The 10,026-nt window shown below is 47.8% G+C and overlaps 1 protein-coding gene across 1 annotated transcript; it reads left to right on the top strand.

The window, feature by feature from the left end:
- The first annotated feature begins 6,213 nt into the window (after nt 1-6,213).
- Nucleotides 6,214-9,732, top strand: LOC119446867 (cytochrome P450 4V2-like). The gene is made up of 3 exons (XM_037711444.2): nt 6,214-6,521; nt 7,443-7,512; nt 9,546-9,732. Exons 1-3 carry the CDS (start codon nt 6,404-6,406, stop codon nt 9,715-9,717), a joined length of 360 nt encoding a protein of 119 aa, XP_037567372.1. The 5' UTR covers nt 6,214-6,403; the 3' UTR covers nt 9,718-9,732.
- Nucleotides 9,733-10,026: the final 294 nt, after the last annotated feature.

Genomic DNA, 10,026 nt, shown 5'->3' on the forward strand with positions numbered 1-10,026 from the left:
AAATGGGGGTGCGTGAGGCTAACCGGGTCATTAGGGGTCTGAGCAGACCACTTGGGTACGGTGTAATGGAGGTAAACCGGGAAGTGTACGAGTCTGGCTCCCAGCCTTTTGCACAGGATGGCATTCACTACAGTGGTGCCACGGGCGGGAGCGTAGGTAGTAGGATAGGGCGCCAAGCTACGGCTTTTTTGGGGGGACCCAGAGCCCTAAGACCACCAGTGTAGACGAAGACGGACCCAGAGAGGCTCCAAGATTCAAGAAACGTAGAATCGGTAGAAGAAATAGACGTAAGCACCAGGGGCAAGGTCATTCTGACATAGGTTACATTAACATGCAAGGTGGCAGGAATAGGCTGAAGTGGGAGGAGATAGACGAGCAACTAAGGCAAGAAAAGCTGATGGTATACGGGTTTGTGGAGACACATCTTAGGGACATGGAGCAACCTCCCTGTAATCCTGACTATGCATGGGAATATTGCAATAGAACAGAGGGCAGCAGAAAAGGGGGTGGAATTGGTGCATTCATTCATAAAAGTATGAACTGGCAAAGGGTCAAACAGGAATGCAAGTAGCATTTATGGCTAAAAGGGAAAGTTGCAGGAGAGCAGACACTCCTTGGTTTTGTATACCTGTGGACAGGAGCAAATGCCAAAGAGGAAAACAAAAAAATGCTGGAATGCATATCAAGTGACATTAATGAGCTAGGAGAAGGGTGCGAGATTATTATACTTGGAGATATGAACGCACACATAGAAGACATGGACGGGTACACAGACTCAACAGGCAACATGATGCTGGATATGTGTGAAATGCATGACTTAGTTGTATGCAACAGTACTGAGAAGTGTGAAGGGCACATAACATGGGAGGTAGGGAGCCTGCAGTCGACGATAGATTATGCACTAATGTCACATAGGATGCACGATAGGCTAAATGTAATGAGCATAGATGAATATGGCTCCAGAAGTCTAGGTAGTGATCACAAACGTATTAAGGTGAGTTTTAGAAGGGAAATGAAAGTAGGTAGGAGGCAAGATGAACAACCAGGTGGGATATTTTACTCGGAAAAGCAGCTTGAAATAGCAACCCAGCAAATTGAGGAAGTAATTTCAGAGGATACAAAAACAGAATGGACATATGCAAATTTAACAGGACTATTTGAGCTAGAGCTTACTAAGGTACGAGTCAGGACAAAAGGGAACAGAAGACGTAAACCCAAGAGCTGGTGGGATGAGGAGGTTAAGAAGGCCATAAAGAAACGCCAGGAAGCATCCAGGGAACACAGATATTCAAAGCAGAGGGGTGAACCAGAAGCTGATGTAGGCAGAAAATGGAACAACTTCTTAAACTGTAGAAGGGAAGCATCCAATTTGATCAATGAGAAGATCAGAAGAAAGGGGAGCCAATGGTTGTCAGAAGTAAACAAAAGGATAGAAAAGCAGCGAAGAAATTTTGGAAACATCTCAACTCCTTGAGTAATAAGACTAGCCTAGAGCAGAGGTTTATAGTTACAGCTCAAGGTGTTCGACTAGAGGGAGATGAGGCAATGGAACATATAAGAACAATGATGACAGAAAAATTTAAGGAACGAAACATAGCATGTGCTCAATCAGGTGAGGATGGACGAGTCAGTGCAGTGGCTCCACTGGCACAAAGCGAGTGGGAAAGGGCAGAGAAGAGGGTTCCTAGTAGCACGTCGACAGGTCCTGATGGCATCCCAATTATGTTGATAAAGACATTGGGCCCAAAATCTAAGAAAGCATTAAGAGAGGCAGTGAGCAAAATGATAATGGACGGTAAAGCCCCTGACGGGTGGAGACTGAGCAGGATGAGCATGATATATAAGGGAAAGGGGGACAAAGCCGACATAAACAACTACCGTCCCATAACAGTGACGTCAGTGGTTTACAGGGTGGTGATGCAGATTATAAAGGACAGACTGCAGGCATGGGTGGAGAGCGAGGAGGTGCTGGGGGAACTACAAAATGGGTTCCGAAAACAAAGAAGGTTAGAAGATAATCTGTTCTCATTGACACAGTGTATTGAAATAGCAGAAAAGGAACACAGGCCCCTATGGCTTGCCTTTCTGGATATCAAGGGAGCCTATGACAGTGTAATCCAAAAGGATTTGTGGGACATACTGGGCACTCTAGAGGTGGAAGATGGAGTAAGAAATCTTTTAAAAGATATCTATAAAAGTAACAGGGTGCTTATAAAATGGGAAAACAAGGTATCTGGGCCTATAGAGATACAGCAGGGGCTTAGGCAGGGGTGCCCTCTGTCACCTCTGTTGTTCATGCTGTATTTACAAGGATTAGAGAAAAAATTAGAGAGGAGCGGACTTGGCTTCAACCTTTCCTATTTCAAGCAGGGAGAATGGATTAAACAGTCATTACCAGGATTGATGTATGCAGATGACATTGTACTTATGGCTGACAGCAAGGAAGACTTGCAGAGATTAATGGACATCTGTGGTAAAGAGGGAGATAGCTTAGGTTTGAAGTTTAGTAAAGAAAAATCGGCAGTCATGACTTTTAATGATAATCAGGGCAGCGAGCATAGGATACAGGAGGTTACGCTGGAGGTGGTGGATAAGTACAAATATCTTGGAGTGTGGATAAACAATGGGGCTGAGTACCTAACGGAACAGGAAAATATGTGACGGCTAAAGGTAGCAGAAATGCAGCTGTGATGAAAAATAGGGCACTGTGGAATTACAATAGGTACGAAGTGGTGAGAGGGATTTGGAAAGGGGTGATGGTCCCTAGTTTGACTTTCGGCAATGCGGTCCTGTGCATGAGATCAGAGGTTCGAGAAGGTTGGAAGTTAAGCAGCGAGGGGTAGGTAGACTGGCTCTGGGAGCACACGGAAATACACCAAATCAGGGGGTACAGGGTGACATGGGATGGACGTCATTCGAGGGCAGGGAAGCCAGCAGCAAGATAGAATTTGAGGAGCGATTGAGAGAGATGGCAGAAAAGCGGTGGGCAAGGAGAGTTTTCAGTTATTTGTACATGAGGAATGTTGATACAAAATGGAGGAAGCTGACCAGAAAACTGTCAATCAAATATTTGGACTGCAGGAGGAGTGCAGACCAGGAAACAGCGGTTAAGAAAAAGGTTAAGGAAACAGAGAGGGGTCTGTGGAAAACAGGGATGCAGACGAAATCAGCACTGGGCACATACCGAACTTTCAAGCAAGAAATTGCCAAAGAAAATATCTACGATAATTCTAGGGGAAGCTCTTTGTTGTTTGAAGCCAGGACGGGAGTATTGCGGACTAAGATGTACCGAGTCAAGTACCAAGGTATAGACACGTTGTGCTGTGCGCGTGGAGAAGAAGAGGAAACGGCTGAACACCTCATACTTTTCTGTAAGGGGCTTAACCCTACAGTGCAAGGCAACGGGGCTGATTTTTTCAAAGCATTGGGGTTTAGGGACAGTGAAGGCAAAATAGACTTTAAGCGGGTAGAAATAACCAAACAGAGGTTATCTGATTGGTGGATAAAATCAAGGCAGGGGTGAAATTTCACCCACCACAAAGTACAAATTATGTTAATAGCCATGGCTAGGTGGCGTATGCCACCGCCCGATTTAAAGCGTTCAGCCTCATCCATCCATCCATGTATGTATGTATACCCATATATACATATATATGTATACGTATAGTATAACCGGAAGCCGACTTCCGCTTCCGGTTCCACTTCCGGTTCCGCTTCCGGCTTCCGGAGAACGCTTCCGGCGTTTTATGAAAAGAAGAAAATTCCGAAAGTTGTGTATGTAGCGCGGAATCGAACCAGGGACCCCTCGCTTCCGAACGCGCGGCGCTAACCACTACGCCACGAAGCGCACATAGACACACGCACCACGATGGCAATAAATACCCAACATTAACGAAAGGCCGCGTTTCTAGCGCGTTTCTAACGCGTTTGTGCTAGCGCGTTACGGCCCGTGTAAGAAGCTGGTGTAAGACGCTGTGGCCTCTCCGCCTTACCTTCAACGCGTTTCGAACGCGCTGCCCAAGGCGGTGGCAAGTCAAGTCGAGGAGCGTTTATGAATACGGGGGTATACTCTCTCAGCAGTCATGTGATGGCGTCGGCAAACGCGGTGCACGTTCCGGCATGTGTAAATGGCTGCGTAAGACGCTGTGGCCGCTCCCCCTTACTAGAGAGTACTGCACGTTTCTAACGCGTTTGTGCTAGCGTCCCCTTAAGCGGGAGATCCGATGATTCCCTCCGGAGCTTCGCCCACTCATCATCATTCACCCCGTGGATATGCTGTGATTTTTTTGTCCAGTGTTTGGCGTTGTTTTCTACCAAATGGGTGGACAACCAGTGGTATTGCCAAACCAAATACGCGGTCATGTGCAAAGCCGTAGCAGTTGCAGTAGCGAGCACTGACTCCCTAGCACAGATAACTATAGCTTTTGCAAACGTATACTAACAGAGGTTCGCAAACGCCGGTGACCTAGAACGTCCCAGGCGATAGTGTTGGAAGTCTGTCTCAGGTATTTATGAAATGTGGGCTCTGACCGCCTTCATCTGGTGCAAAGCAACTGCAGTTGAGGTATGTCGAATGCGACGTGCTTGTTGACAAGCGGACAAGAATTGCGGAGATTAGGTGCTGTTTAATTGGAGAGAACCGGTTCTTGGAGCCAGCTGCTCCCTTATGACAAAGTCTCGTGTGGTGGCGCAAACAAGCCGATTAATGCAACCCAACCCGCGAAGCTGTGTCTGCGTGCATCGCCTGAAAACTTTACGAGCCGCCTGGCCGTCGTGTCGGCCCTCTAGGTCACCAGTCAGGCGGTTACGCAGCACTTAAATTGACTCTCATTGAGCGAAGCCTTATTTCCTGCTGGCGATATCTTCATGGCCATCTGATCAGTGTACCTGAATGTCACGCTTACATATGACAGCCCGTCAGATAATCGATTAAGAATAAATGGCGAGCAGCTTCGGGGTCTTTGTGGTGACCAAGGTCGGAGGGAAGGGGCGAGAGAAGTGGCAAGAGTTGTCTTCGTAGAAGTCAATAAAACATATCAGAAATGAAATGTCGCTCTGACTCAGCGTGGTTGTTTATACCATGTGGTATAGGGTATTGGGCGCAGATCAGAAGGCGTACGTGATTCGACGCACGTGAATAATAATAATAATTACAAGCATTTAACCATTTTGGCAGACTTACAGAAGTAGTGTCAGCTACCGCTGCAGTGTCGGTCAACCGGATGGTTCAATGAATTGTTTGTTTCAGGAACAAGAGAGTGGGAAATTAAATATGGTGACGAAAAAGAGCATCTACAGAGGTTATATAGCGGCAGACGCCAAGTGGACTCTCCGTTGCGCCCTTGTTATTTTTATTAGGAACATTTGCATTTCGTTCTTCATTTATGTGTTTATTTGTTTTGTTGTTATTATTTCTTTCTTTCTTTACTTACTTTTTGTTGTATAACTTATACAGAAGTAGAGTAGACTCTACCTCAATCTCTCCACTGCAACTCTTGTGTAACAGAACAGAACACTCAATCTAATCCGAGTTGATGATCACGCGAAACGAAGTGGTGTAGCAAAGCTCGTGTCATTAGAACTTGCTTGTTTCTTCGGCGTTTCATCTGTGCTCTTCTTTAATTGCAAAGAATGTGTTAACTTGCTAAGTATATGTATATATCTAGCAAGTTCTAACAATATCTAGCAAGTCCTAACAAAATCGTGCCACAAGATTCATTCATTCATGCTATTCATACAATACCAGTCCGGCATATCAACCCTGGCTTGTCGGCGTCGTATCGCTAGTTTGTACTTATTCCATAAGTTTTTTTTTTTTTACAGCTCACTTAATCATCCACCCTACATCAGTCCTCCAGCCCGCATTTCACTTCGCATTGGTCATCCCCTCCAAGTCGCCCGGCCACGTGCACACATTACCACTTTTGCCTCGTCATTCTTTCCACGCTCAACCTCGGACTGGAACGGCCTTCCACACGACATCGCCGTAATCACCTGCCCATCCACATTTTTGAACTGTATAACTTCCATATTTAACCGCGAGCAAACATGTACCTAAACATCCTTTCCTTGTGTATTTATTTACTTTATACTTGTTGCCCACCCCTTATGTAATACCCCCAACCCTGGGGGCCTCTAAGGTAATAAAGTGAAGTGAAGTGAAGTGAAGAGAGAGCCATTAAAGCTTTTTTTTTTTGTGCAGTTAAAGAAAATCACAGATGAAACGCTGAAGAAACAAGGACCACGAGAACGGGCTATCGTGATGCCTATAGAGCAGTAACTAGACCAGAATGGAACTCCTAACAAATGTATTTGATGCAGCCCGAAACGCAAGTGGCGTGCCCGGCGCAAACTTCTCACGCCGGCCTTCCACTTCAAGCTGCTGGATGACTTCGTGCCAGTCATGGTGGAGCACTCTCGCGCATTCTCGAAGCGCCTGCGCGCGCTCTCGCAGCAGCACCGGCAGGCGCCGATCGACGTGGTGCCGCTCGTGTCATGCTGCACGCTGGACGTCATCTGCGGTATGCGCCTTTGTCGTTCTTTGTGATTTCGTTCTCTTTTTGTTGCATATACGACCGCCTTTACAGAATACTGAAGCGTGCAGGATCCGAGGGTAGCTTGCATTATTAGCCACGCAGTCCGCACACTGAGGTGAGCAGACAGTAATTCGTTGAGAGTCAGCGCCGCCAACTCATGACCACTGCGCTTAGGGATAGACAAAAAATAAACATGAAGAATCAACCCCAGTGCTTTTGGAGGTGGTTATTTGTGGCACTATGTTGCGCTACGTGCTTTGGGTGGCGCTCCCCATGCCACCGTGCCTTACCCGTACGCTAGCGCCAACAGGTACTTCGAGCGCCACTTCCTCAAGTACTGTTCGGAACCCCTTACAGTGTCTGCGACCGCCTCTGGGAGCAGATTCTGAGGCGGAGCGTCTCCAACGACAGCCTCTGGGTCTTCAACCATAGGCGCAGCGTATTAAAGACAGCATCTCAGAACGCTAGCTGTCACGATGAAAGAATGCGTGAACGCTCCCCTTACCACCGTGCCACCGTGCAGTACCACACAATACCACCGGTACCACCGCACGGTGGTACAGTTTTGCCGTACTACCATGCGGTTTTACCAATTTGTTGCACTTCACTGTCTTCGGTACCGGCCCACAAAAACGGTTAGACAGTCGCAACAAATAGCGATTAGTTTCCAAAGAATGCTAAACGCATTACAATATGCTACAGCGACGTTTTACGCGCCAACCAACCAAACAAAAGGAGAACGAACTTTTTACCAATACATTGGTGCGAAAGATCAGCAAGCTCCAAAAAGGCCCGAATTTGCCTCGACGCCTTCGCGCAGAATTTATTCAAATCCGTGAAAGCACATTTTGCCACGCAGCAACCAAGGTGCATTTCGTTTGAGCACGCGCCTTCTTTTATTTGCAGAGACTGCCATGGGAGTTTCCGTGAACGCCCAGGAAGACGGTGAAGCTCCGTATGTCAAAGCAATTAAAGTGTAAGTCAGTCACAACCGCCCTTTATCTTTGAGATGACTCTATTCGAGCAGGTCAAAGAACCTAGAAACCGGCTTTGAGTTCCAAGATTCGTTTCTTCGAGATGGTAAAATGTTGACAAGCGTGACCGACCTCATGGTGTTTTGGGCTATGTTATAAGCTGGGACTTCGGTGAAGATTTCGCTATCAATTTAAATAAATTCACTGTAAAATTAGAATTTTATTGCGATAGCAATTATATGGACACTTCAACCGGATTTCTGCCGTCGCCGTCACCGTGAGGTTCCGTATAAAGTCCAAGGGCGATAAAATCGATAAGTGGTTCTTGAGGGAAAGGGAAAGGTTGGCGCTATCTTCTGCAGCCCTTGAGGGAGCACGGCTCAGCGCCAGAATCGTCGCCGCGCGCCGTATGCGCGAGTGAAAGAGCGCGCGGGGGACGCGCGCTATCACGGAGAGCGAACGCACGGCGGAAAGCAAACGCGCCCTTCGTCGCGCGAAATGACGTGGGGGTATGGGAGGGAGAGAGGCGGGGCGACGCTGTGCTGCGGCACCAAATGCGTCTCTTGCAACCGGGCGCAAGGGGAACTGGCCACTCAATCTCCCACTCGAAAGCAAGAAAGTGGGAAGGCATCGCGGGAGGGAGGGGGGGGGGGCAAAAAAATTAAATTATGGGGTTTTACGTGCCAAAACCAGTTCTGATTATGAGGCACGCCGTAGTGAGGGGCTCCGGAAATTTGGACCACCTGGGGTTCTTTAACGTGCACCTAAATCTAAGTACACGGGTGTTTTCGCATTTCGCCCCCATCGAAATGCGGCCGCCGTGGCCGGGATTCGATCCCGCGACCTCGTGCTCAGCAGCCCAACACCATAGCCACTGAGCAACCACGGCGGGTGGGAGGGGGGGGGCAGCTTCTACTCTGCCAACAACTGCGTTTGTACTTTAGCCGGCAGTGGCGGTCGCCCGCACCGTCTCTTAAAAGCGATCTCCACACGGCTCTGACCTTTGTATGCGATGTGCATTCGCCGCTCAGTTTCCGTTGAAGTGATAGACCGCACGAACCTTCGCTCGCTGCGGCGGCTGCTCTTGCTGCCAGCGTTTTGACAGTCGTCTGCGGTCATTGAGTGTGATCTATTCGTGTTTGCTTGTGCGCACTGACACCGCGCTTGTTAATTCAGTTAGTAAGCGAATGTGTCCAAGTTTATGCAGCCGATAAAACTACTATCCCTACTCCGAATAGCTCTCTACTAATTTGCTATCGCAATTGATGCTTCGCCTTTCGGGCGAAACTGCGACATTTTTTTAAAGGATGCCAGCCCTTGTAACGGAGAGGGTATTACTGTTCTTTTTTAAACGTGTTCTTATGCCATCCATTCGTTCTCTGTGATTGGTCACAACATCGGTCGTTCCTGCTTTCAGTAGCTTGGCTGCTACTGCAAGATTGATACACTGCCAGACAAGAATAGCTACTAGCCTATAGTGTGTTGTGTGAAGCGTCGGACACCGCAGAAGCATCCACAGCACACAGTCCTCATAAAGGCGTGGTCCTCAGTCGGTGACTCTACTTCTAGAGATATCTTGTCAGAATTCCGTGCTCTGGGCACACCATTGTATGCTAATGCTTTACATAAGCTAATTGATTTATTGAACGTCTTAAAGCGACGCATATGCTAACTTGCTACACCAACGTTTTTGCATCATTTGCTGCTAAATGAGCAGGTCAAGAAACAAGGTGGACAGAATGGGCAGTGGCACCAACAAATTTTGTTTCAAAGGAATTACATTCGTAGAAAGGTTCAAACACGTACCATCACGTGACAGAAACGCTCTTGGGGCGTTTATGTCACGTTCGTTTATGTCGCAGAAAGCTCTTGGAGCGTTTATGTCGTGATATGCCTGTGCTTACACGTGCAAGAACGGTTAACATGCTAGCGAAACTTGCTGTATGCAACTTACCCGAGTCCTCCATTGACTTGAGTGAGTCAGGTGCTCAGTTTATGAAGAATGCGCCGCTTTACTTTCTGATCTTTCTCGCAGCGTGTCCGGATCCTTCCTGGAGCGCTTCGCGAGCCCTTGGAAGTGGGTCGACACCTTCTTCTTCACCAACCCTAGGGGGTGGAATGTTAAACGAAACGTCAAATACCTGCACAACTTCACCGAACGGGTATGCCTCTCTAAACGTAAATGCGGTCTCCGGTTCCCCACTTAAGTTGGCACTGCTCAACAACCGCACGAAAGTTCTTCAATAATAACCGTTCTCCAATAATATTGCACGTACAGTGCTCAGCGATGGAAACGCGATCACCCAGCGCTTTCTCCGCTACCGGAGAGCGCTGGGTGATCGCTGGGAAAGGAAATGCAGTCACAATACGGTCACACAGGCTCTCGCCTTCATCGCACATACCACAATTATTCAGCTTGGTGTCCCTAGCGCTCAGTGGTGGCGCAAAAAGCGCCGGAAGCCACGCGCTCCGAATATCGCGTTTGAATCGCTGAGCACTGTACACTGCTCTGACGG

Source organism: Dermacentor silvarum, chromosome 3 (assembly GCF_013339745.2).
Source record: "Dermacentor silvarum isolate Dsil-2018 chromosome 3, BIME_Dsil_1.4, whole genome shotgun sequence".
Taxonomy (NCBI): domain Eukaryota; kingdom Metazoa; phylum Arthropoda; class Arachnida; order Ixodida; family Ixodidae; genus Dermacentor; species Dermacentor silvarum.

What these genes read in the sequence shown, in the direction of transcription:
- LOC119446867 (XM_037711444.2), top strand. Translation starts at nt 6,404, where the DNA reads ATGGTGGAGCACTCTCGCGCATTCTCGAAGCGCCTGCGCGCGCTCTCG. An exon ending in CACGCTGGACGTCATCTGCG is followed by an intron (nt 6,522 to 7,442) that starts GTATGCGCCTTT and finishes TTTTATTTGCAG; the next exon opens with AGACTGCCATGGGAGTTTCC. An exon ending in TATGTCAAAGCAATTAAAGT is followed by an intron (nt 7,513 to 9,545) that starts GTAAGTCAGTCA and finishes TCTTTCTCGCAG; the next exon opens with CGTGTCCGGATCCTTCCTGG.